The sequence below is a fragment of the Jaculus jaculus genome, chromosome 2, assembly GCF_020740685.1.
Source record: "Jaculus jaculus isolate mJacJac1 chromosome 2, mJacJac1.mat.Y.cur, whole genome shotgun sequence".
Classification (NCBI taxonomy): Eukaryota; Metazoa; Chordata; class Mammalia; order Rodentia; family Dipodidae; genus Jaculus; species Jaculus jaculus.
Window position 1 is genome coordinate 133,079,811 of NC_059103.1, and position 27,337 is coordinate 133,107,147.

The 27,337-nt window shown below is 40.8% G+C and overlaps 1 protein-coding gene and 1 long non-coding RNA gene across 3 annotated transcripts in view; one reads left to right on the top strand and one right to left on the bottom strand.

Moving 5' to 3' along the window:
• Nucleotides 1–13,586: 13,586 nt before the first annotated feature.
• Nucleotides 13,587–21,167, bottom strand: LOC123458857. The gene is made up of 2 exons (XR_006635810.1): nt 20,992–21,167; nt 13,587–13,801 (listed from the first exon to the last, which is right to left on the bottom strand). It is a non-coding gene; the product is annotated as an uncharacterized LOC123458857 (long non-coding RNA).
• Nucleotides 21,168–21,495: 328 nt separating this feature from the next.
• Ythdf3 (YTH N6-methyladenosine RNA binding protein 3) overlaps nt 21,496–27,337 on the top strand; it is a 43,306-nt gene continuing 37,464 nt past the window's right edge. The window contains exons 1-2 of one of the 2 annotated variants that reach the window (XM_045143085.1): nt 21,496–21,763; nt 22,137–22,161. In XM_045143085.1, the coding sequence (XP_044999020.1) occupies nt 21,740–21,763; nt 22,137–22,161 (49 nt within the window). In that variant the 5' untranslated portion in view covers nt 21,496–21,739. The remainder of the gene's footprint in view (nt 21,764–22,136; nt 22,162–27,337) is intronic. The other variant, XM_045143086.1, reaches the window with a different exon arrangement.

The following is a 27,337-nucleotide window of genomic DNA, read 5'->3' on the forward strand; positions in this document are numbered from 1 at the left end:
TACAGATTTCAGGGGAAGCTTCATCATGGTAGAAATAGCTGGCTCACTTCATTTCATCATACACCCATTGCAGAGAGAAAACAATGAGCATGAGCTGACTCTGAACACACTGGGCTGGACTCAACCCCAATGTCCACTCCAGAAGACACCTCCTCCGGCAGGACTCCACTTTTTGAAGACTACATAGCAAGCTTAATCAAAATTATGTGAGAAAATCAGGGTGTGGTGGTGCATGCTTTTAGTGTCAGTACTTGGGAGGCAGAGATAGGAGGATCATTGTGAGTTTGAGACCAACCTGTGAATACATAGTTAATTGCAGGTCAGCCTAGGCTAGAACAAGACCCTACCTAACAAAATATGTGAGGTGAGGACATGGTGTCATTTACATTCAAACCACCACAAGTACTCTTTGTTAATCCAATTACCAATCTCTTCTTCCTATCTATTTCATCTGTTCCCTATTCTCTTTCATACAGTAAGCATCTTTAGAATGCTAAAAATTTTGGCTAAATCTGTTATTTGCTTGGGACAGGGTCTCACTAGCCCAGGCTGGCCTCAAACTCTGGGTCTACTATGTCTGTATCCAAGTGCTGTAATTACAGGAATGCATTCCCATGCCTAGCCATAGCTTTCTTTTTATGTATTTACTGGTTTGTTCTTTTTTACTTTTTGTTAAAAGCAGGAAGTGTTGTAATAATGTAAAATTCTAACTCAATGGTAAATTGCTTACCTAGAACAATGCAGTCCTGGCTTCAATCAGTAGCACAAAAAGTAAATAACATTTTTAAACTGCAAACTCCATTTTCTGTAATAAAATATGTTCTACTAATGCTTTAAATTATATCTTCTAGGATTCTTTTATGTAAAGACTATGTGCCATTTTCCTGTAATTAAATATCATGAATAGTCTACTAATTACTGGACAATAGTTTGCATTGAATTTTTGAAATAACAAATTATAAAAACCAGTTAAAACTCATTGAAAATAAACTTGTTTTAAAATGCAGAGCTGGGGGGCTGGAGAGATGGCTTAGTGGTTAAGCACTTGCCTGTGAAGCCTAAGGACCCCGGTTCAAGGCTTGATTCCCCAGGATCCATGTTAGCCAGGTGCACAAGGGGGCATACACGTCTGGAGTTCGTTTGCAGTGGCTGGAGTCTCTGGCACGCCCATTCTCTCTCTCTTTCTCTCTCTTTCTCTGTCACTCTCAAATAAAAAAATAAAAACAAAAACATTTTAAAATGCAGAACTGGGGGCTAGAGAGATGGCTTAGTGGTTGAGCACTTGCCTGTGAAGCCTAAGGACACCAGCTCGAGGCTCGATTCCCCAGGACCCACATTAGCCAGATGCACAAGGGGTTATACACGTCTGGAGTTCATTTGCACTGGCCAGAGGCCCTGGCATGCCCATTCTGTCTCTCTCTATCTGCCTCTTTCCTTCTCTGTCGCTCTCACTCTCAAAAATAAATAAAATTTTTAAAAAAAGAAAAAAGAAGAAGAAAAAAATAAAATACAGAGCTGGTTCTGATGGCACAGTCTTATAACTACAGATTCTGAAGAGGCTGAAGCAGGAAGGTTACATGTTCAAAGCTTGCCTGGCCTATGAACAGTGAGGTAGAACTTAGCTTATTCAGCAAGACTAGTGAAAACCCAAAGATCAACAAGAAGGAGGCTAGCCACTTAGCTCAGTGGTAGAATATTTGCTTAGCATGCATGAGGTCTTAGGCTTACTTCCCAATACCACAAAACCATAAAACAGAACAAAAACAAATGTACAATCCTGCCACTGAGAAGACACACACACACACACACACACACACACACACACAGAGAGAGAGAGAGAGAGAGAGAGAGAGAGAGAGAGAGAGAGAGAGGCAACAATGTTTAAAGATGCATAAAATGTTATAAAACCATGATCCATGATATGTTGACCAGGTTTATTTCTACCAAAATAACTATGGCTTAACTGTTTTCAGAAGAATAGCAAGTGTTACTCTAGTTATCAGCTTTGTTACTTTAACAAACACATGGGATAACCCACCTTTGAAGAATAATAGTTTATTTTGGTTCAAAATTTTAATACTCCAGTCCAGGATCTATTAGCCCAGTGGTTTGGGCCTAAGTTGAGATAAGAGTGCATGACAGTGACTAATCAATGCACTCTTAGGGCCAGACTCCCATGTTAATGCACTTTCACAACATTGTTTATTTTTAGCTAAAACTTTGTGGTGTGAGCAGAGCATGCTCACAGCCATTTCTGTCCATCATTTTAATATTTTGCATATATGCTCCATGATTTTGACCAAAGTGGGTGAAAACATGTCTATTGGGTCTGGGGAGGTGGCTTATTGGGCACGAATGCTTGTCATGTAAACATAAGGTCCTGAATTTGACCCCAGAATACATGTCAAAAGCAAGGAATGTCCATGCATCCCTAAAACCTGTGGTGAGATAGGGCTGGGACTACAGAATTGCTGGGGCTTGTTGAGAAACAGTGGTTCTGGGTTCAGTGAAACTGTGTCTCACTGAAACAGAATGAAAGGGTGATAGAGGACTCTAAACATTCTGTTGTAGCCTGTGCAAGGGCACACACGGGGTGTTCCATCTGCATACACACACTCATGTGCATATGCTGTGTGCACAATACACACACGCACACACACCTACTGACTTTTCATTTTAAATTATGATCTTAAACTGAGTATGTTTATAATATTATTCCTAAATTAAGCATTTCTAGAAATAGGCTTACCCCTATATGAATATAGGTCACCTGAATAAAATACCCATGCTTCCTTTTTCAAGGAGAATACATGCTCTCCTTGCCTGATGCAAATAATAATACATATTTTTTACTCTTTTTATGCCTTGGCTTTGTGCTCACAAGGATGGAAGGCCATTGCACTCGGTGATAAAGCCATTTGCTTCATGGTTAATATGCCATGGGGAGAAAAAGAAATGAGCTGAGGTCTTATAATCTTAGCCAAGGGAATACCCTCACAATCCCAAAGCTATCCCATTAGATCTCACCTCTTGAAGTTTCCAGTTGTTGCAGTTAGCTTTGTGTTGATGGCAGAAAGCACCTGACTCAAAGCAGGTTATAGGAGAAAAGGTTTTATTTTGACTTACAGACTAGAGAGGAAGATCCATTGTAGCAGGGGAAAAGATGGCATGAACACAGGCTGGAATCTCCTTCTGGCCAACATCAGGTAGACAGCCACAGTATTGGGAGAGTGTGCCAAACACTGGCAAGGGCTATTAACACACATAAACCTGCCCCCAACAATATACATCCTCCAAGAGGCTCCTATTCCAAAATTGCCACAAGTTAGGGACCTAGCATTCAGAACACATGAATTTATGGGGGACACCTAATTCAAGCCACCACAAGGGACCAAGCTTTTAACATACAGACCTTTGGAAGGATACTTAAGATGCAACCTATAGCAACTAATACAATATATACTGGGTATTTTAGTAGTCAGTGATGTTATTAAAAATGAAATATCTTATTCTTGTCCTCAAAGGGCTATAAGGGACACAAGCAATATAGAGGATGCCCAAGGTATTTTTATAGAACCAGAGAAAGGTACCCAAATCCAACAGTGGCAGAGTTTGCTGAGGAAGGTGCCATGGAAGGTAACAAAAGGAACAAGTTCTAAATGATGATTGGGAATTAGTTAAAGACATGGCTGTATAAACCCAAAATGTATGAGGAGTTCCAGGTAGAAGGAGTATGGGCAGAGATGCAAAGCCAAGGGGAACACAGCACTTGGCAAGAATTATAAAGGACACATTGTAGCTAGAAGGCAGGAGCAGATGAATATGTGAGTTGATGGAACTTCAGGGAGGAACATAAAAGAAAAGTTTTCAGAATGGATGTGCTTCCCATGGATATTCTACAGTGAATTAAGCATTCTTCCTATTGGTTTTTATTTTAGTTCACATTTCAATACTTTCTTTTTAAGAAGTACTTATAGCTAGACATAGTGGCATAGGTCTAAATCCTAGCAGTTGGGAAGTAAATGAGGACCAAGAGTTCAGGACAGTCTAGGCTACAGAGTGAATTTAAGGACTGTCCAGCCAGCATGAGTCCTTGTTGTGAATAAGTACAATACATGAATTTTTGGGAGAAGGAGGGTTTTGAGGTAGGGTCTCACTCTAGCACAGGCTGACCTGGAATTAATTGTGCATTCTCAGGGTAGCCTCAAACTCACAGTGATCCAACTACCTCTGCCTCCCGAGTGCTGGGATTAAAGGCATGCACCACCACACCCGGCAAAATATATCAATTTTTAAAAGAGAGAAATTACTATACCAAATAGTACTCCAAAACAAATATATAAATGATAAATGCAAATTAGGCTTCATTAGAGATGGATGTTCAAAGATATTTTGGGGGTTGCAGGTTCAATGAAGTCTGGGGACTACTGCTGTAGGTTAAGGGCACCCATGACAGGTGTTAAGTGGAGGAGTGTGGTGGAACAATATGAACCTTCAGCAGCAGGTGGAGGATGGCTGATGGAAGAGAGCTTTGCAGAGGCGTAAGTCAGAGTGGGAAACGAGAGCTGATACTAAAGCAGCAGCCATGAGAACGGTGAGAAGGTGACACACTGGAAAGATATAGGAAGCGAAATGGGGTGTGGTAAAGCAGACGGCTGTGAGCGTGAGCTCGGCATCAACAGCCAGCACACGTGTTCACACCGGTCATTGCGTGTGCCAGGTTAGGGGGAGAATAAAATTAAGTTCTGGGTTTAAAGTCCACATGGAAATAACTATCATGTTGTTGGAGACCTCTAATCCAGAAGACAAAGAAATATCATATCTGATCTAAAGAAACACTTGAAATGCAATGAGTTTCGATGCAAGTGGTTTAAAGTTCTGAATTCATTTTTTTTCCCTTATAAACACCATAAAATGTTGTGACTAGTGTATTACAAGAGTACTTAGTCCCTCCAACTTCAGGAGATCCCCCTCCCCCAGTCTAGATACAATGTAAAGCTACAGGCTAGAAATAGGCACGGGGAGGAGGAGTGAACATATTTTTACCCTCAAACTCTCAGTCACTGCAAATTAATTTGGAGCTGTATGATAGAATACTATTTTAAATGATGGCTAGGCTTTCTTCCCTGTTTTTTTGACCTACATCTGCCATATTATCCTGTTTTCCAGCCAACTTGCTCATAACAAAGAAGTGGTAGTAGTGATCTAAACGTAAGATAATTGATTCTACAATAATATAATAAAATCATATACTATCAATCAATTAAAATTCTAAACTGGGCTGCAGAAATGGCTTAGTGGTTAAGATGCTAGCCTGTGAAGCCTAATGATCCAGGTTCGATTCTGAAGTACCCATGTAAGCCAGATGCTTAAGGTAGTACATGTGTCTGGAGTGCATTTGCAGTGATTAGAGGCCCTGCCATGTCCAGTCTCTCTCTCTCAAATTAATTAATTAAAATGTTTTTTAAAACTCTGAAAACGTCATTGAGGCCTAGTCACTAATACTTTTCCATTTGACCTCCAGCTATGCTGGATTTGGCTCTCTCAGTTCTGAGAATGAAGTGTGCTCAAACCTCTTCTTCCCTCTGCTGTTCTTTCTCTCAGATTTCACCTTGGGGACTCTTCTGATATTTCATGTTTTCAGTGTTAACCTATATTCCTCAAGGAGGCTTCTTCTAATAGCATGGAGTTTAAAAAGACTTCTGCTCTATGCTCTGCTGAACGTCCTGGTTTTAACAGCCTTTCTTTAACTTGCTATTAACATTTGAGGACCTGCCACCTAACAGGTCTGTAAGCACTATGTGAAGCAGGACACTGACACAAATTGGCACTGCAGAAATACTAATTAAACTAAATTGAACTTCATGGGCTAAGCATGGAACTCAGATATGTTGGATTGGAAATTCATCTTACAAATTCAGACGTGTAAGGAACATGACTTATTATCTGTAGTTTCAGCATGACTTCTTCTATTCCATGGGATCATTTTAGAGGTTGAAAGAAATTTCATTTTGGTCAGTTCTCATCCCCTTTTCCCATAAGACTGTCTGGAACCAAGGTGCTGCAAAATTCATTTACCCTCAGGATCTTCTATTTTCTTGTCACTTGAGAACTCCCCTCAAAACCTGGCCACACTTGCATCTTCTCGGCCCACTGTGGCAGCCACTTCCTCTTGATTTCACTGCTGCCATGGAGTCTTCCCTTGAGCTTAAGACCCTAGAGCCCTCTTTAGTGATAATGCCTTGGAGTTCTCTTTAGAGATAAAGCCATGGAGTTCTCCATGGAGGTAAGACCTTTGAGTTCTCATAGATGTAAGGCCATGGAGCTCTCTGTAGAGGTTAGGTATTGCGGATCTTCTTAGTAATAAGTCCAAGTAGATCACTATAGACATAAAGCCATGTAGTTCTCCATGAAGGCAAGGCCCTGGAGTTCTCCATAGTCTCTCACAGAAGGAAGAGGGGGGTCCAAGGGTTGCAGCTTCTTTCTCTTGGGCTCCCACCTGTCTTTCCTTCCAGACTGTCTGAATTTCTGGCAACCTTAATGATTCTTGTTTACTGAAGGTGTAAACAGATGTAAAAGAGGAACAGAGAGAAAATACAAGAAGAAAAAGAGGCAGAAGAAGAGGGAGGAGGAGGAAGAAGAGGAAAATGATATTCTGCTTTATATTCATAATGCTAGCTTTTGACTCTTGTTGTTCAAATATGATATGTCTCCACAAGCTTATGTGTTGAAGACTTGGTCATGAGGCAGTAACTCTATTTTGTGAGGTGCAAAAAACCTTGGGATATGGACCCTAGCTGTGCTGGTTCTACCTGCCTCTCTCTGCTCTACAGGCCACAAGGTAAGTGGGTCTTCTACATCATGCTATAGCAGTTACCTTGTGGTGGCTAGGACAAAACATCCAGCCAGAAGAAGTTTAGGGGAGTAAAGGGCTAATTCTGTATTATAATTTTCAGAAAAAAGTTTGTCATGATGGTGGGGAAAGCACTGCAGTGCAGGCAACTTGGCCATCACTTCTTAACACAGCAACAGGAGGAAGCAACAAGAACAAGCTAAGCCATACACTAGGGCTGGACTAATAAAACTCAATGCTTATCCCAAGTGACACACCTCTCTAGTAAGGCTGCATCTCCCACAGCCCGACAATCTCCCCAAACTGCCACTAGCTGAGACCAAGTATTCAAAACAAATGAACCTTTGGGGGATATTTTATTCAAGCCACCACACATGCCCAGTATGCCATGATGTTCTGCCTCACCTCAGAGCTAAAGCACGACTGACCTATAGACCCAGGACCAGACTTCAAATACATACCTCTATGAGAAAACAATTCAGCCCTTAACAGCTAAGTTCAAAGTTCTTTAAAATTGACTCATCTTCATCAAAAGAGCAACAGTTACTATTTTATATGCAATGAGATGATGATTAACATCCCATAATGTTAATGTCAAATTTACCATCATTGACTACATGCTTCTACACTTAGAAAATTTTCGACCTAAACTTAAATACAGTATATAAAATTCTCAAAGTATTTTAAGATTAGCTCTTAAAATATTATTGACACATTGTAAAAGCAATTAATAATTTCACAAGTTTGGGATTTTAGAATGTGTATATATGTAGTATGAGAAATAGAAACCAGGGTTTCATATGCTAGGCAAGTACCATCCTACCGACATTGACCTACATTACTAGTTCCCGCAAAGTACTTTTAGATGTGATTTTTTAAATTTAATTTATTAGTTTTCTTTTCAGCAAATACAGGCAGTTTGGTACCATTGTTTAGGCTCATTCATGACCTACCCCCTCCCAATGGCCCCTCCTTGTTGAAGTAAGTGGGTTGTGCATTGTGGAGTTAGCCCACAGTTCTTGGTATGATAAATGTCTCTGCATATCATGACCCAACATGTGACTCTAACATTCTGCCCCCTCTTACGCAAAATTTCCCTGAGCCATGTTGGGTTCATTTTTGGTCTGCTTCAGTGATGAGGTGTTGGGGGCCTCTGAGGCCCTGGCTCTCTGGTTTGGTTGGAATTGATTTTTCTCTATGTTGGTCTCCTTCCCCTTTGTGCTGGTATCCGGTTCATCAGGGAAACAGCACCCTTGTTTGTTTTGCCAATTTTCCTTAGTTTCAGTAGGGCCCCTTTTCAGGTATGATGTGGCAGCTCTCTCCTTAGGATCTGCATCTATCTGAAAAAGAGAAGCAGATTCTCCAATGGAGAGTAAGTTAGCACCCGGAAAATTGAGATAACACTTGCTTTTTTAATAGAGAGTTTAATAGGTGTAGGCCCTCTTGTACCCCATGATTGATGGTAGCTTGATATTGGAAAGTGGGCTTATGTTAGGATATGGTTCTGACTTATTTCCCAGTTCCAGCTATGGGTCCGGACCACTGAAGTGATCAGTTAGCCAAATCAAGAGCAGCTGGTTCCCCACCATGGCTGTGTGCCACTATTGCACTTGTGTGGGCATCACACCAGGTTATTTGCTGCTGAGTAGGTTAGACCAGGAGTTGCTTGGACAGATATTGGTCATTTCTCCCAGTCGCCCGTGTAGCACCTCTGGCACTAAACACACTCTCTGGGGACTGATTCTCTCTTGGCTTCCAGCCATGCTGTTCCATTTTATGTGTCAGCTGCATATGGAGTCTTCAGCAACAGGGTCTTACCACTGACCTTTGATGGGTCATCAAGTACTCTGACAGAAGTCTGTCATTCTTTTAGGAAACCTTGTAGGTTTCTCTGATCAAAAGCTCATTGTGGATGATAGCCCCATGCTGGTAGTGGGGATTACAGACAGGTCAGTGCCCACTAAGAAAATGAGGGAAAAAATAACTAATATACAAGAGTTAGAGAGGCACGGGGGGGGGGGGGGAGAGGGAGGGAAGATGTAGAAGACTTAGGTTAGACTTGATCCTATCCTCTCCAGTGTCTTGTGGTTCAAGTGTTTCCTGTAAGGGTCTGGTGAAGGTTCAGCCATTTGGTCTGCCTTTTAGGAAGTAGAATTTTATGGTACCATTGCCATTTAGGGCCAGATTAGTGTTTCCCACCCTTTCATTGTCCTCACCTCCCTCTCCATCCATCCTAGTGTCTAGTCCATGAGATGCTTGCTGGGTATGTAAAGTATCTTGGGTAGATTCAGGTTAGGTGTTGTAGATGAGTGAGACTATGTGTCGATTTTTTTTCTGTGATTGGGTAAGTTCATTACTAGTCCCCGCAAAGTACTTTTAGATGTGATTTCTTAATTAATTAATTTTTTTTAAGTATATGTGCTGCTGGAGTGAGCACTAGATGTAATTTCTTATCCCTCAAAACTACTGTATTTCATGTTGTTATGACAAAATACCTGACAAGAAGCAACACAAAGGAAGGAGGGTTCATTCTGGATTCCAGATGAGTGCATAGAGTCCATCATGGCAGAGAAGGCACGGTGGTAAAGGCTTGACCTGGCTGGTCACATTGCATGCACAGTCAGGAAGCAGAGAGGGGTGAATGAGGTACTCAGCCATCTTTCTCCTATTTATTCACTCCAGGATAACAGACCATAGGATGGTGTTGCTTGCATAGCGTGCATCTTCTGACCTCCATTAACTCCCATTTAGAAACCCTCTCACCCAAAGATTTGTCTCCATGATGATTCAAATTCCTATCAACTTGACAATCAAGATTAATCATCACTAGTACCATAATATAGTCTATACCATCTTAAAATATCACAACTTAGAATTGAAAGTATAAAATACTAGTTTCAAACATTTTTTTCAGAAAAGGCAGACTTGGCACACATCTGAGTTTTTTTGGTTGCTATAGCAGACTAGTTGAGACTGAATCATTTACAAAGGAAAGAGTTCAATGGACCTCAACAGTTCTAGCAGCTGGACTGGGTGACTACACCTGAGGGTCATGAGCTGCTTCAACTCATGGTGGGTAGTGGAGGGTGAGCAGATGAACATGGAAGAGAGAAGGTGAAACTCCCATGACTGTTAATCCAATCCTTAGAAAAGCATTAAAACTTTCATGTGTACTCTGCTCCCAGGACCAAACATGTCACATGAGGACCCACTGCCAACACTCGCAACGGTGGTCCAATTCCAAACAGAAGTTTCAGAGGGGACAAACCATACTGAAGTCACTATAGAACATAAACTCATATTTCCTTAGTAAAATTTAGGTGCCCTTTCTAGACATTTAGATATATTTTATTTTATTTTTATTTATTTATTTGAGAGCGACAGACACAGAGAGAAAGACAAATAGAGGGAGAGAGAGAGAATGGGTGCGCCAGGGCTTCCAGCCTCTGCAAACGAACTCCAGATGCGTGCGCCCCCTTGTGCATCTGGCTAACGTGGGACCTGGGGAACCGAGCCTCGAACCGGGGTCCTTAGGCTTCACAGGCAAGCGCTTAACCGCTAAGCCATCTCTCCAGCCCTAGATATATTTTAATAAAATGATGAAAATGGTTACTAACAATTATGCTAATGACAATGTCAAGCACTGAACATTCTTATACTTCATTTAACTTTTCCAACAACCCTAGGGTACTGGTATAAAACCAAAGCACAGAAATAGTAAGGAATTATCCTAGGGCCACACAGCTAGTAAATGTTAATTTACTAGTACAAATTCCAGAGCCTGCTCTCTTGATCTTTTGAATAGGGCTGCAGTGATGACCATTTGAACCCTCCTAGACAGAGTCTTTACCAGAAGCCTATTCACTGGAGCCCTGCTACACCATTACTGACCAATGTTAAGAATATATTTTAGCACACTCTAATATGACTACTCAAATGACATTACATAAGCTACTAAATATCTCCAAATGTTAGCTGTCTCATATGTAAAATGAAAATCAATTTACAGTGAGAGGTATATTAATTAACATATATAAATCACATTGACCATATGATAAGCACTCATGAATCCTATTTATGAGTCAGAATGATATGAGTTTATTGCTTGAGATGGTGGTGGGAGGAGAGATAATGCATTTTGATGGGTAAGATCAGAGAAGGCATTACAAGAAAAAAAACAACAAACAAAGGAATAGTTGGGCCTTGAAGGGGAAAATGTGAGCAAGTGAAGAAGGTCATTGTACATAGAAGTGAACAGACCATTCCTCATGCTGCCTGTCTTGAGGGAGAAATAGAACCACTATACTGAGTACTCCCTAGAGAATTTTGGGATCTATAGTCCCTAATTCTACTTATACCAGAATTGCTGAGATTTTAAAAAAAAATTGAAATAGAATATAATTAGTTTTATTTATTTGTTTCCAAGGAGGGAAGAAGAGAGAGAATGGATGTGCCAGGGCTTCTAACTGCTGTAAGAACTCTAGGTGCACACATCACTTTGTGCATCTGGCTTTGCTTAGGTACTGTAAATTTGAATCTACATCATTAGGCTTTGCTGGCAAGTACCTTAACCACTGCACAATCTCTCCAGCCCTAAGTTTTTTTAGTGCCTCTATTATAACCATTAACTGTTTGCAATTCTCTATTCCCATGTGCAGACCTCTGTTAGTTATCCATCCTCCATTCTTCTCAAATAACTGAGGGCCTTCAATGACCGGGGCCTCTGTCTTTGAAGTCCCATGCATTTGATCCTCTCTCTCCAAGGACTGCCATGCCTGCAGCCACAGGCCACCATGACAACAGAAGTGGTGCAGTGCAGTGGGCTAGAGCTGGATTCAAGAACTGCTATCTTATTTCCATGTCTGCCTGCTGGGTTAAGGTAAGCAGTAACTCTCCTGCCATTGGTCATGTTCCATCACCCTAGGACAGAGCTCTCTTGCTCAGTGTCTGACTCCTTGGGGTAAAGTATGGACAGAGTAAGGAGACTTCCCTCACCAACTGCCCCTCAGGACACTCAGGGAGAATACATATTTCTTCACAAGAGCTGGATTCCAGGATTCATGTCACCTCCCTGTCTCCAAGTACCACTGCTGAGTTTCTGTTCTTGTGTTCCTTTCTACTATGTCCCACTATCTAGATGTTTCCTTTTCATTGTCCACAAGCAATGCCTATTTCTGTAGTTATGTGACATTTAGCACATGGATTTTATTATTGTGCAAAAAAGCAAAAAACAAAAACAAACAAACAAAAAGCCCAGAAGCCTTTCCAAAATGTCTTATTTGTTAAGAAAACAATCTGAAAACCTGGTTCTCATTTTCATTCTATTATTCTACCATTTACTGTTAAAAAGCAAGTCTAAATTTAATCTTTTGTAAACCAGATATATATTATATCCCACTGTTACCAGCTTTCTTGAGTTCTTATTTTGCTATCATTCAAGAATGATGGGTGGACGACTTGGCTGAAAGTTAAGTTATGTAAGATTTTATTTTCAGAAAGAAGAAAGCTCCCAAGCCAGAAGGGTCCCAATCAGGTAACCCACTTGGTGACTGGGATCAGGAATCTTTATACCCTTAGGGAAGTAAATTAGGTATTTAGTCAGGATGGATTGAGTTGGTTACTTTGGATGTATATTGTAGCTCTTGATAGGTTGATGTGGTAGGCAAATGCATATTGGTACTCATCAAGAAGTTCCAAGGGAGAGAATCAAGAAAATTAAAAATAAACAAACAAACAAAAATAATGAAAAAGTGCAGGAGAGATGGCTTAGCAGTTAAGGTGCTTGCCTGTAAAGCCTTAAGGACCTAGGTTTAATTTTCCACAATCTACATAAACCAGATGCACATAGTGGCTCATGTGTCAGGAATTTGTTGGCAGTGGCTAGCAGCCCTGGTGTACCCATTCTCTCTCATAAATTAATAAAAAAGACAATGAAGAGGCTGGCAGATAGCTGAAATCTTGGTGAGCCAGGGCCTTTTGGATTTTACTTACGGGATTCTGTACTCTGTACTTATCATTAACAATATAGAATCTATTATGAAATCTGTGTTCACCAGCTCTATCAGGACATGTAGGCATCTGTTTATTCCCTTTGGGCCTATAACCCTGACTAGCTACCTACAAGATGTGGGATCTCTTTCTTATTTCCAATTACCACCTCAGGGGACGAAGACAATGCTCATAGCAGAATATGTGCAAAAGCTCTCTTAAGAATTGTAAATAAGATTTGTGTGCTGTAGAAATAGTCCTAAGATTATAAATTCTATGCAAATACGACTCAATCTGCAAACCATGCTAGCCTCAAAATCTAAATCTGGGGCTGGAGAGATGGCTTAGCAGTTAAGCGCTTGCCTGTGAAGCCTAAGGACCCCGGTTCGAGGCTTGGTTCCCCAGGTCCCATGTTAGCCAGATGCACAAGGGGGTGCAAGTGTCTGGAGTTCGTTTGCAGTGGCTGGAAGCCCTGGCACGCCCATTCTCTCTCCCTCTATCTGTCTTTCTCCCTGTGTCTGTTGCTTTCAAATAAATAAATAAATAATGAAAAAATAAAAATAAAAAAAAATCTAAATCTGCCTGCCTCAGCCTCCAGAGTGATTGTGTTATTCCACATACAACACCATGCCTGGGCCAACTAAAATATTAATGTAGGCATAGTTTATCTTAATGTAGATGCAAAAGGAAATGCTTCCCTCCATCCTCTGAAGTTTCTCTGAAAATGAACTGACAATAGGCTAACTCACAGGAGAAAAAGGTCTATATATTTATTTACATGCAGCAGGGAAAAAAAATACCAGTATGAGTCACATACAGAGCCTGAATGCCCCCAGAGGGTCAGAAGACTGAAGTTTAAGTAGCCCTCCTTCATCAGCAGAAAGGGTTCATGGAGTTCTGGTAGAGTGTGGCTCCTGCTTTCTCTGTTGGTTAATCTTTGCTGGATATTTGATGAGATTCCTAGGGAAGGATTTATGACAATTACTTTCTTTCCCTTAGACATATAAGGCAATTCCAGAAAGTTTCTCACTGTGCTCTGTGAGGAAGATCACCAGGTTGGAGGAACCTTGATTCTTAGCATGCCAAAGTGCCAGGCTTTTGAGTGCTGTCTCACCAATTACTACACTGCGTGTTTTTGGTGCATAATGATCAGCTCCTGTCTTCTATATTCACTCCCATCCCCATCTCCTTCCAGATGCCTCAAATGTGCCAGGGTGGCAGAAGCCATTTAGTGTATGTGTATTAATTAGATTGTGCTTTACCAGGGTTAATGCTATTACTCTGGAATATTTTCTCTCCAGATGATGACTGAGAAGCTAATACAAAATAAAGATGGTGCCAGATACCACAAAAGTAATAGGAAAAAAAATACATGTGAGGGAATCAATATGCTAACTATCCTAATCTAATTACTAGCCACTGTATACCTGTATTGAAATGTTATACTATATCCAGTAAATATGTGAAATCACTGTGTCAGTTAAAATAATTTACTATTGCTGGACATGGTAATGTACACCTTTAATCCCAGCACACAAGGGGCAGAGGCAGGAGGATGGCGGTGTGTTAGAATGGGACTATGGAGTGAGTTCCACCTGAGGGTGGGCTAGAATGAGACCCTACTTAGAAAAGACAAAAAAAAAAAGGTAATAACTTATTATTATCTGCATCAAGAAAGTTATCACATGTCAATCACTGAACCTGTCAATTTAAATACAATCTGAACCTCATTATTTATAAATATGTCTACTAATTTAATTTTTAACCCTCAAATTCATATCTCAGCACTTTCTTGGTCACAGACATATTCATATGCATTATGCCAAAAGGATCTGTATTGCTGGAAGATCCTGGTCCCGGGGTTGTGAGCCAGGCAATGCTTCAGCCCTTGTCTTAGCTCTTGTGCAGTAAACATGTTCTTTGTGATATATTTCACACCACCATACAATTTCTTCATGAGTTCATTGTTTAAAACTGCTCCTGAGATCAGCGCTAAACTTTAGTGTCCTGACTACAAGAGACAACAATGTGCCTTGTAGATGAAAGCAAATGAGTTAGATAAGCCTCACTCAGGCCAGGGTTATAGTGCTAATGTGTGCAAGTTCAATGTTAATGAATTAACAGTTTATATTAAATAGATGTCTTTAAGCACATACACACTAACACAATAAGGTTACATAATTGATCTGTTAATGAAAATGTTATGACTAGAGGCTTGAGGAACATAACCCTCTATTACGCCTGGGAGCAATGTCCTATGACAGCTAATTCACTCTATAAGGTGACTTTGTAGAAGCTAATTGTGAAAAAAAAAAAAACTGATTCTATGTAATATTTGTTTTCATAAGCTAATTATTTTTGAAATATTTTTATTATGGAAACTTTGTAACAGATAAGTAGAGAGAATAGTATAATAAGTCCCCAGGGAGCTATAACCCAGCACCTACAATTACTAACTCATGACCAGTCTTGTTTCCCCTCTAATTTGCTGATCCCTTCTTCCCCTGGAATTTTACTTTCCCTTGGTGGAGTGGGTAGGGAGAGAGAAGAAATAACCCAGTAGTGTCCCTGGCAGTCAGGAGCAGAGGAGCGCAACTGAGGAGATGTCACGTGGGGTGAGATGACATGTGGCAGCCAGAAGCCGAAGATGTCAGATGGCCTGCGTTTTAGGCTGCAGTGCATTCCAAGGCTTTGTGTGTCACATTTCCTGTAGTTTTGTGCTCAAGGCTGTGGGCTTCCACCTGGAATGGCTCATCAGCAGAAAGGATCCACACCTTGTGGGGAACAGGGCATCTGGGAGCACCCAGAGGGCAGCACCCTGGAATAGCTGCTAGGCCAGGACAGAGTCCATGGGATAGATGTTGCACTTAAAGCTGTCCTGAAGAGCCAGAGAAGGATTCATTCAAGCATAGGATGCTGTGGTCCTACTGTGGATCATATCTGACCTGTCACCATGCAGACCCTTATTGGCTTCAACTGGCTGCTCATTCCAGCTTTTCCCACATTCCCTAGACAACCAGGGATCAGCTGCTCCTTTACAGTCAGGTCTAGCGGTGACTGAGGGAAGGCTACATGTGTTTTATGCTTGGCTCCTGAGCTTATGGGTGCATTGCAGGGGAGCTTTATGAAGTAAATGTTGGCTTTCATACTCCCTGGGCACGTGGGCTGGCTTCAATTGGGAATGGCTGGGAATAGGGTGTTGCCTTGAGGAGCGGTTCCTACAAGTGCAGCTCCAGTTTGCACTGGGAAGTCAAACATCTACCAGACTTTCCTCACTAGTTTTTCCAATAATTTGTGCTTATTCTTTCTGAAATCCTGTCACTTTACAAACAAGAGTACCCTAGGAAAGAAAGCATTGTCCTGATCTGGGAAGCTTAGATTATTCATCTTGGGCTAGTATGGGAGGAATATGAGCCTGTATGTTTACTCTAAAACAACCGTGGTCTTCCACCCCACAGTACAAAATCTGACGAAAGTGACATCTCATAACCAGAGGCCAGGAGGCCGAGGAAGGAAAATCACTGATTTGATCTGGGTTATATGGGGGAGGGAGAGGAGAAGGAAAAGAGAAACAAATAAAAATTGACTTAACAAAATTTCTTGGTTACTTTTTCTTAGGTATCTTCCATTATTATGTCACTTAAAAGTAGACTGAAGGATGGGAAAGATGGCTTAGCAGTTGGGACCCAGGTTTGATTTCCAGCATCCATTCTCTCCCCTTCCCTCCCTCTCTTTCAAATAAATAAATAAATGATTTTTTAAAAAAGTAGACTGAGAAATTTGTTATGTTTAATCCCGATTTCTGGCAGGAAAGAAAATCAGTTCAATTTCAATTTGGTGATGGGAAATTTAAACATAAGGGGCTCCATTTTTATTTTCAGTGTCATTTTTGCGGTCTCATGCATGAGCTTGATTCCAAACAATGGCTTCCATAATTCTACTCATAAAAGGGATGAAGAAACTGCCACAAATCAGAGGAGGATAAGAAGACAATCTGGAATGTAACACTGTATTCTGAAATAGAAAACCAGTGGGAAAGTTATGGAAATCCCAACTGTGCACTTAGTATTGTATCAATGGCAGTTTCCTTGTTTCGATAAATGTATGATGGTTGTGTAAGAAGTGAACATTAGGGGAAGTTATATGAGAGATAAGCAGGAACCGTCTGCTCTATCTCTGCAACTTCTGTAAATCTGAAATTTCTTCAAAATAAACCCTTTTTCCCTTTCCTAAAATACATACTTTACTTTGAACTCTAGTTTCTAGTTTAGTAAATTTGGCCTGGGCTTGGGTAATTTGTAGGAGGTTCCTAGGAGAGGCTACAGTTTAGCTCCAAGGAATCAATTTGAAAAACACTGAGTAACAGAAACCTCAGGTTACACAATGCTTTCTGCTGCCTTTCCCTTACCATTGTAAATTTCTCTGCATAAACACAAGAACATAGAAAGACAGGTTTATTTTTGGCTTTACTCAATGGTCTGAACTATTAATAATTTTACCTTATTATAATAGTCAAGGACACTGCCTTTAAAATAATGCATTGATGGGCCTGGAAACATGGCTTATGGTTAACCTGCTTGCCTGCGAAGTGTAAGGACTCATATTTGACTCTCCAGGTCCCATGTAAGCCAAATGTACAAAGTGACACAAGCATGCAAGGTCACACATGTGCACAAGGGGACATGTGTCTGTAGTTTAATTGTAGTGGTTGGAGGTCCTGGCGTGCCAATTCATTCTCTCTTCTCTCACTCATTCTTGCTCGCTCACATTAAAAAAACAGCAACAAACAACAACAACAAAACAGCATTAATAATGCTCAGAATGCATTTTCTGTTCTTGGTTCCTTTAAAAAGTACAAAACCCTTGCCAGGCATGGTGGCACATGCCTTTAATCCCAGCACTTGGGAGGCAGAGGTAGGGGGATAGCCATGAGTTCGGGGCCACCCTGAGACTACAGAGTGAATTCCAGGTCAGCCTGGGCTAGAGTGAAACCCTAAAGCCAAAAAACAAACAAACAGAAAAGCAAAACCTTACAACTATTAGCTCTAATACTGACAAAAATTCAAGGAAAAGTTTAAATACTTTTCACTAGCATGGCAAATCTGAGAAGACACTGTAAGCACAGTTCATCATTTTATAGTTACGGCTCACCATTCCTACTCCTTCTTTACTGTTACACTTCTTCATTTTCAGCTGAGCACATTTTCAGCTTCATTACAACTACATCTTTTCAGAAAACAATGTTTTCGTTAGTAGAAGATGGGTAGGAGTTTCCCTTGCTTTAGTTACTTGTTTCCATTACAAATTTTAGAAAACATGTCCTGTTATGGTTTGAATCTAAAAGTGGCCCAGAAGAATCATGTGTCAAAAGATTGGCTGCTCCCTGGTGGGCTCTTGACTGGCCTCTCACCTTGTCAATAGGTTGGTCCACAGCTGAATGGATTACAGGAGGTGGGGCCTGGTTGAAGGAAGCAGGTCACTAGGGGTTGTGTGTCTCTGAAGGATGTACCCTGCCCAGCATGAGGTGAGCCATCACACATGGTCCCCTTCATGATGTCCTGCCTCACCAGGCACAGAAGTGAGACAAGTAACGTGGACTGACTCATCTGAAAATGTGATCTAAAATTAATCCTTCCCCCTTGTTTCCTCAGGTGTAGATTCATAGTGATGAACGTTAACAGAGCAGCTCAGCAATCCACTCCTGTTAACATTATTACCAGTGGCATTGACTGCTTGAGATGCTTTCTTCAAGAATACAAAAATAGCTCAAGTCAGCGGAAGCCACTGGCCCATCACTTGAGCCTATACAAGAATTTGAGGGGTGACTTTTTGACCTCAGAATACAAGAACTTCTCTCCTGGAGTATGCTAACACCATACCATTATTTTTCTAGCTGGTGTCCCACACAGAGCCATTAAGTTTGATCACACATGTATACACCATCTTTCACTTCATCTCCAATCATCTTTCCTTCTGCCTGAGACGTCCTTGGTTCCTTATCTTAGTAACCTTAAGTCCTTGCCTGTTTTGTATATAAACTGTCTCAGTCATTAACACACTCCACATCTAGAGGGCCAAAACTGATGCGGTACAGGAGCCTAGGAACCTGACACTATAGCAGCCCAAGCCCTAGACTGCTTTTATGTGAGAGAAAAACAGGCTATTGTCTCAAGTTCTTCTTACTTTGAACTAGCTATAAATTGCAGCTGAACACAATTTGCATGCATCCAAAAAGTCATGCCAGAGTTACAGAATTTAACTAAGAGCATCAAAACTGAGTGGCCAATGGGGGCTTAAGTCCAACCTGCCCTCTTTTTTTACCAGGCTTTGTACCATACACATGCAAACCTCTAGGACAGTAAAGTTTTCTTTACCATCTAGATCCTGAGGGCAGAATTTACCAAAACTCATCTGGTCTCTGTGTGGCACTGGAAATGGGTTTTAGTCCTAGCTGTTCTTCAAAAAGCTGTTAGGGAATGTGGACATAGCTCAGTGGTAAAGTGCTTGCCTAGCTTGGCCAAAGTCTTGGCTTTGATCCCCAGCACTGAAAAGACAATATTAAATTAAGTGGATTCATATTAGAGTCAGTAGCCCTCCATTCATTGAGCTCAGACCTACTTAGGCAGAAAGGCCATAAGAAAGCAAATAATTTGTTTGAAGGGTAGGAATGAAAGACAACAGAAATTCATTAAAACATTAAGATTATATGATTATAATAGAAGTTTGAAGCCCGAGTTCAAATACTGCCTCACAATAATCCTGCCTCAGCTGTAGTATTTTGATTTCTTTTCCCTCTGCTTGGTAGTACTAGGAATTGAACCTAGGGCCTACACATGATAGGCAAATGCTGTTATCACTAAGCTATATTTGCAGCCCCTGGACTTCCTAAACTTTATTGTGTGTCACTGTTTATATACAACTTGGCAAAGATACTGTGAATATTTAACTGATTACAATGCCTGACATTTAAAGAACAGTCAGTGATTACTAGACTGCTGGGACTCACTCAGCAGAAGCGGGAGTAGCTGTACATGGCCAATATGTGGGAAGCTCATTCTGTGCCATGCATGGGTTGTACACGCCAAACCTTATCGGACTCAAGAGGACATAAATGTTTATATTCACTGACTTTACCAAGGTTGGAAACTAGTTATTGCCCAGTCAGGATTCACACTCAGGTTCACTGGATTCAAAGCCATGCTTCTGAAAATTAAGGATCAAAGGCAAGGCCTAGCAAAGACTGGGAGATGAAGAGAGGCTGGATGACAAGACCATGACAGTGTTTTTTGATGATCTCCATTACTAGTCAATGCTCCTAAAATATGGCTGCAGTGTAAATCACAAAATTCTATGATTTTGCAATGTAACACTTTCTAAATTAGCACTTTCACTGGATGGTTTTTAAGTATTTGGCTATTTTAATTATTTCCTTAATAAATAAGTCCATAGTCTGTCACCTGAAGGGATGTAGTATCTTTGTTGCAAAGGCATAGGACTAAAACTGTCAAAAAAGATGGCAAAGAGGTTAAGGCACTTGCCTGCAAAGCCAAAGGACCCAGGTTCGATTCCCAAAGACCCACCCAAGCCAGCCGTACAAGGGAGCTCAAGCATCTGGAGTTCGTTTGCAGCGGCTGGAGGGCTTCGAGCGCCCATTCTCTCTACCTTTCAAATAAAAAAGTAAAAACAAAATATAAAAACAAAAGAAAAAAATTTTGCAAATGAGATGACTTTGGTTTGGCCAATTCGTAGAACTGTGGCATTACTAGTTTCTACTGGAATGTTAAGTTTCCCTTTATTTATTTTGCCGTTTAAGGTCCTGCAACTGTTCTCTATCTCAAGGATACTTTAACAAATTCATTAAAAATAAAATAAAAGGCTGGAGAGATGGCTTAGTGGTTAAGCGCTTGCCTGTGAAGCCTAAGGACCCCGGTTCAAGGCTCGATTCTCCAGGACCCACGTTAGCCAGATGCACAAGGGGGTGCACGCGTCTGGAGTTCGTTTGCAGTGGCTGGAAGCCATGGCGCGCCCAATTCTCATTCTCTCTCTCTGCCTCCTGTCTCTGTCATTCTCATATAAATAAATTAAAATGAACAAAAAACAAAATTAAAAAAGACCGATTTGGAGTGGAGAGGAACAACGTGAATACCCACGCTGAGAAGCATCGACCCTAGATTAGGAACAGCTGATCCTGGGGTTCGAAGCCGGGGACACCTGCGTGTGCTGACTCGCGGGCACAACCGGGCTTTGCTCCGGGGAGTGCGGCCTAGTCACCGCCGTCCGCGAAGGCCCCCGAGACGCGCCGGGCCGTAGGCCGCTCCAGGTCCGCCGTGCTTCCCTCGCCCGAACCCCGCACACCCCAGCCGGCCCTCTCCCCGCCCACCGTGCGGCCGAAGCCAGCTCGGACCTCCGCCGCCGCGGCACGCGCGCCCCCCCAGCCTCGCGCGGGCCCGGAGCGCCTCGGCGTCGCCGCCGGAAAGCGGGCCTGGCGCACGCGCGGCGCGGAGCCGGGGGTCGGGTGACGTGGCGCGGCGGGGGGGCGGAGCCACGGCGGGGGGCGGGCGGGAAGGAGGGCGGGGGAAGCGGGGAGGTGAGCGCGGACGTCAGAGTGGATAGCGGAAGGTCAGGGAGGCTCGGAGCGGAAGTGAGAGTCGGAGCCTGTCCGCCATTGTGGACCCGAGAAGCGGAGAGCGAGCGGAGCGGAGCGGAACGTGCGCGCCGAGGAGACGGGCCCTTCCGCCGACCCCGAGCGCGAGGCCGGCTCTCTGGTCCTCCCCACCTCCCCGGGGGCGGCGAGCGGCGGCCCGGACGGTCCTTGCCCGAGGGCGGCGGCCACTGCTGTGAGTGCTCGCTCGGGGAGAGGCCCAGGCGGCGGCGGCTCCTCGCGGGTTGCGGTGAAGAATGTCAGCCACTAGCGTGGATCAGGTGAGGGAGCCGAGGCCCCGGCCCGCCCGAGCCCCGGAGCTCCACCCTCGCGTGGGGCTCCGGCTCCTCCCCGCGCCCGCCGCGGCCGGCCCCATAACGGTGCTGCCTGCCTGCAGCCTGCGGCCGGGGCCCGGGCCGGCGTGCGCCCTGCCCGCGGGCCGGGGTGACCGCTGCTGCGGCCCGGGGCGGCCGGGCGGCGGGGCGAGGCTTCCAGGCGGGGTGCTGGGGAAAAGGGCGGCTGCGAAGGCTGCCGGCGGGTCTTCCTCCCACGCGGCTTGTTGAAGATAACTTGTTTCCGATGATGTCTTTGATTATTAACACACTTTTCCTTTTCTTCCTCCTTGGACTTCGCATCTTTCGCCTTGCTCTACAGAGACCTAAAGGGCAAGGAAATAAAGGTGAGTTTGGAGATTTTTGTGTGTTTTTTTTTTTTTCCATCTAAGATGTTTCCTTGATGCTGTTGCTTTTTAACTGGGAAAGGTTTCTTGTTTGTCTGTCTGTCTTTTCTTTCTTTCTTTTTTTTTTTTTAATACAAAGGTTAGAAAAACATGCATCACAGCTGAGGCAGCCAAAATTGTAGGTAGTTCCGGGCTTTGGAGCCAGTTCTGTAGAAGTTGAAGAAACAGCTGTCTTGGCCGTATTTCACTTAGGCACCTATTTTTGTGAATGTAGTGATATTTCTTTAGTTTTCCAGCTTATCTGTTACATAACTTTTTCCACAAAATCAAAATCTCTCACTGTCTCCCTCCCTTCCTCCCTCCCTCTCTCCCTCTCTCTCTGTGTTTCTTAAAGAGGACATTTTATTTGATATAAGTAAGCACACAAACTTGGCTTTCACATGAGTATTCCATGTCAAATTCATGAAAATCATGCTCATAAGGAGGCAGCAACAGTAGAGAACTTAAAACTGAACAAAATGTGTAATCTTGCTGTATAGTCCTGATTGCAAGATGTGACTCAATCTGGTACTTTACAGAGGGCCTAGAAGGAAATTGATTTGTGCAATTCATCCTAGGATTGTAGGATTTACTGTTTTAAAAAAGTACCATGGAAAGCAAAACATTTAAAAAGTAAATATAGTTTGTATTTATTAGTATGGGAACAATGTAGTCAGCTAAAGGATACATTGTGACATTAGTAAGTATAGAACAATAACTGCTTTCTTGGGATGGTGCCACTTAAGTAACATTACAGTGAATTATATGTTTATAACGTTTTGTAATAGGACTTGAAATGACACTGAATAGAATTATACTTCCTGTTATGTTTGCTTTTTCTTTCAGTAACAAAGTATTAGTGGGAGAACAAGGTCTGTAATAGCCTTTTAGATATAAGCTTGGTGTTTATATTGCTCTTTAAATTCTTGGCTCCTTGTTTGGTTTTGCAAAACTGCTTTACTTGAAAAGGTTTAGGCTCTGTGCACATTTTAATTTCCTTCATGGTCTATTTACATTTTATATAAGAATTTGTACAGACCATATATGTCATGCTGTGTTGAGTAATAAATTTATTGTAATTAAAAATGTTTTCTTTCAGCATATAGGTATTTAGAAATTTTAATTTTCAGAACTTTGTAGAATTTTGTTACAATCATAAACTTCAAAATTAAATATTACTCATTTTAAATAAGGTCTTCAACATTGCAAATTTAAAAGGAATGACATTATGTGTGTGTGTGTGTATATGTGCATATATATATATATATATATATATATATATATATATATATATGTGGCTAGTCTTCCCATTAGAAGGTATGTAGAACTAGAACTTAGTGAAATCTGTGATCATTTGCCTAGCATAAATTATTTTATCCTAGATCTATGGGGAGGTGGCACTTTACAAGGCTATTTGAAATTCTAAGTGTGTTGTGGTACCTGCTTTAAAGGTAAGTATGTGAGTTCTTTGAAGTTCTTGTTTGATAAGGCAAAAGAGATCTAGAGCATTGTAAGCTTTATTTATTACAATCATTTCATTTAGGTATGACCTAATAACCTCTTGGTTATAGCTATGAATCACATAGATATAGTCAAAAACATTGACTACTCATTGATGACAGTTGTTTTTAATGTAAGAAATTTTAATACATCAGTATAATTTGTGATTGCATATTTATATATACATGGAGGCTTTATTTGAATAGTTAACATCAAATTTTCTTTTCTTCTTTTTGTTAAGTTCATAATTTCACCCAAAGAAATAATGATTGCCTGAAAACTTGGGAGTTCTGTCTTCTCATATTATCTGTAGCTAAGTGTGCTTAAACACATGATACATTTTTGTTATTTCCTTTCTATAAACTAAAAATAATAATTCTGGTTACAAATTGTATTACTATGAAAAATGTTGTAATTACAGTAGCATATTGCTCTAGCAGCCATGTATTTGCTGGATTTCTTTTCATCTTGGGGGGGGGGGAGTAGAGGGGTAAGAAGTTACTAGCCTAAAGGTATTGGTTATCATTTAAATTCTTTAAGCTTTCAAATATATTACAAGGCCAAATCATGACTATTAGTGAACTGATAACAGGAGCTGTTTTTGGGGAAAAAAAAAAAAAAAAAAAAAAAAACTTCAGCCTTAATTGACTTGATTTTCATGCTAGTAAAATTATATAGTATTTTTGTTTGCTTTTGTCAGGCACCATATGTAGCTATTTTTCTTGTACTTAGAATTACAACATTCAAAGAATATGAATAATATTGAATTCAGAACTTGAGAATTTTATGAGAAAATTACATTTCCTTGAAGTTGTCATGAGTTAAGTTTTTGGGAGCATATTTCTGTGGATATGATTTATGACATGTTGGATTTGTTTTTCTAAATTACCTTTAAGTTGAGAATTTTAGCCTAGTGCCTTGAGAGTCTGATTTTCTGCCTATCCATAATGACTAATGTACTAAAAAGGTGAAAAGGAGCTTTGTATCAGTTTGTTAAGGCAGAAATGCTTCTGAAGTATGATTAATAGTTCTAGATTTATGTATTTGTAAGTAAATTTTAATTCTTTTGAAGCTATTAGGTTTTTCATGTGTGAAAAGTCAGAACTACTTATCATTGGTAAGGATAGTTAAAATTTAAGAATCATTATTTATCTGTTAGTCCATAATTGTATTTATTTATTTTGGTTTTCCAAGGTAGGGTCTCACTCTAGCTCAAGCTGACCTGGAATTCACTATGTAATCTCAGGCCAGTCTCAAACTCATGGCAATCCTCCTACCTCTGCCTCCTGAGCACTGGGATTAAAGCATGTACCACCACACCGGCCATAATTGTATTTATTAATAAGATTTTTTGCTACCTGGAATTAAGGTGTTCTATGTCTCCACTTGTGTGTCAGGTGCCATTTTGACCCTTCCTTAATTCTGTCCCTGACGTTGATATGAGTAAGTGATACATGGAAAAGAATTTCTCTTCCCTCCTGTTTTCCTTCTTTCTTAAGAGAGGGACATGTTCATTATTATTGTAGTGGGGAGGTTGTTCGGTTGATTTTTCTTTTTCAGAAAAATAATGGAAAGCGCCTTATATTTTGGCAATATTATGTTGTATCTTACATTTATCTTTTCCAGAAATAATTTCAAAGCATTTTACCATCATTATTTGAGCTTCATTTTATCAGTCCTTAAGACATTCCTGCAAGGAGATAGCAGGTTCATGGTATTGTCACTGGTTTTGTAGATGGTAAAACATGATGCATACATCTTTGACCTTCCTAATTTGGTGTAGTCAGGACCAGAGCAGAGAGGCCCATGTTCTTCTGTCTTGATTTGACTGCTTCATAGGGCAGAGGAAACAGGAGAGGACTCATGTAAGTCATCTGTTCTTTTTCTCCCCTGAAGAACTTTCACAGCTGTGGGACTGACTTGGATTTCACTACTGTTTATGGTTTCAGCCTCAAATCATCAGATTGTCATTAAGTAATGTTCAGAGCTAGAGTCTGTATATTACAGTTGAGTTTAAAGAAAACTCTACCTCTGAAACTGAAGAGCTAGTTATAATTAGTGTCTTTCTTGGAATCTCTGGGTTACTTTGTATTAAATTAGCAATATGAGCTAGATGTGTGAAAGTCCAGTGGATGCAAGAGATAGAAGTTTGCAATTTCATGGTGATCGACTGTTTTAATAAGAATATTTAATACATAGTGTAATAACCAAATAGTGAAATTTTTATTCTCAAAAAGTAAAAGACCATTAGTCCGTTTACATAAAGGAGTAGTAAAGCCAATAGAAAGAAGAGGTATGCCAAAATTTTTGGACTGCAGTGATGGGCCTAGCCCTCAGAAAGGCACTGAATATATCCTGTAGAACACTCTTTATTTTGTTTTTAGTGGCCATGGTATATTTAAATTCTTGAGGGGAGGCACACATTTAGCTCAAGATTAGGTTTGATGACAGTCCTTATTTGATAGTTAAACCACTTCAGAATCAGGATCAGACTGATCTTTAAGGCCCTTCCTGCTGTCTGGGGATAATGTGTTATCATTGAAGGTTACTTTGAAGGCTATACAGAGTAATATTTTTGAGCAATCTCTGCTGCTGATTGGATGGCAAAGAATGGAGGGATTTCACAAATCTGATTCCAAGCAACTGTTAACTTACAAGACTACATTTAAGGTGATATAAACTGCAAAATTAGAGGTAATGAAAATATTAGGATATTTTAGAACGCAAAGTTTAAACCTTTACTCCATTGTCAATTTGTAATACTTCATGACATTATACTTTTGAGTAGCAAATCTTGAGATATTGAAGTTGTTTTTTTTCCCTAAGAGATTAACCTTCCTAAGAAACTTTTTTCTTGCTTCAGTATTTTTACAGGGTGGTTTTATCTAGTAACAGTTGTCTGTCATGGTTCAGAGTAACTTTTGGTAATTTGGGGGATCTTGTAATATTTAGTATAATAATACCCAAGATTTTTGAACACTGCCATTAAATATTAAAATGTGACTAGGTGTTATAAATATTATTATGACCTTGTACAGCATAGTTATTTGAAGATTAGCAAGGTTATATTACTACCAGAAACCACCTATACCTTTGGTAGTGGTCTTGGAATTCAAGTCCAGGAATTTGTTTTATATTCTGTGTTAAGAGGTACCCTTGACAGTATCCCCAGGTAACTTCGCATAGCATCTTTGGAAATGTCCTCTGAACAAATGTGACATTTTAATTTATGCTCTGACTTGTCTTCTCATGTGTTCAGATGGTCTTGTATTTATCTTTGATTATATTTGTACATGCATGTGAATGTTCTTGTTGGTTGGTACTAGGGTTTGAACTTAGGGCCATAGGATGTACTAAACATACCACCACTGAGTTGTTGTATACCCCAATTACTCTTACTATATAATTTTTATTTATTTTGTATAAAATTAAGGTCTTTTATAGCTAAAGGGTAGAATGCTCACATAACATGCACAAGGTCCTGGGTTTGATACTTAGTAGAGCAAAACATAAAATAATCTTTATTTCTGGTGTATGTTTTTGTTTTTGTTGTTCTGAGACAGGCTCTCTGATGTGGAACTTGCTTTCTAACCCATACTGGGTTGTACCTTGTGACCTTCCTGCCTCTGCTTCCTGA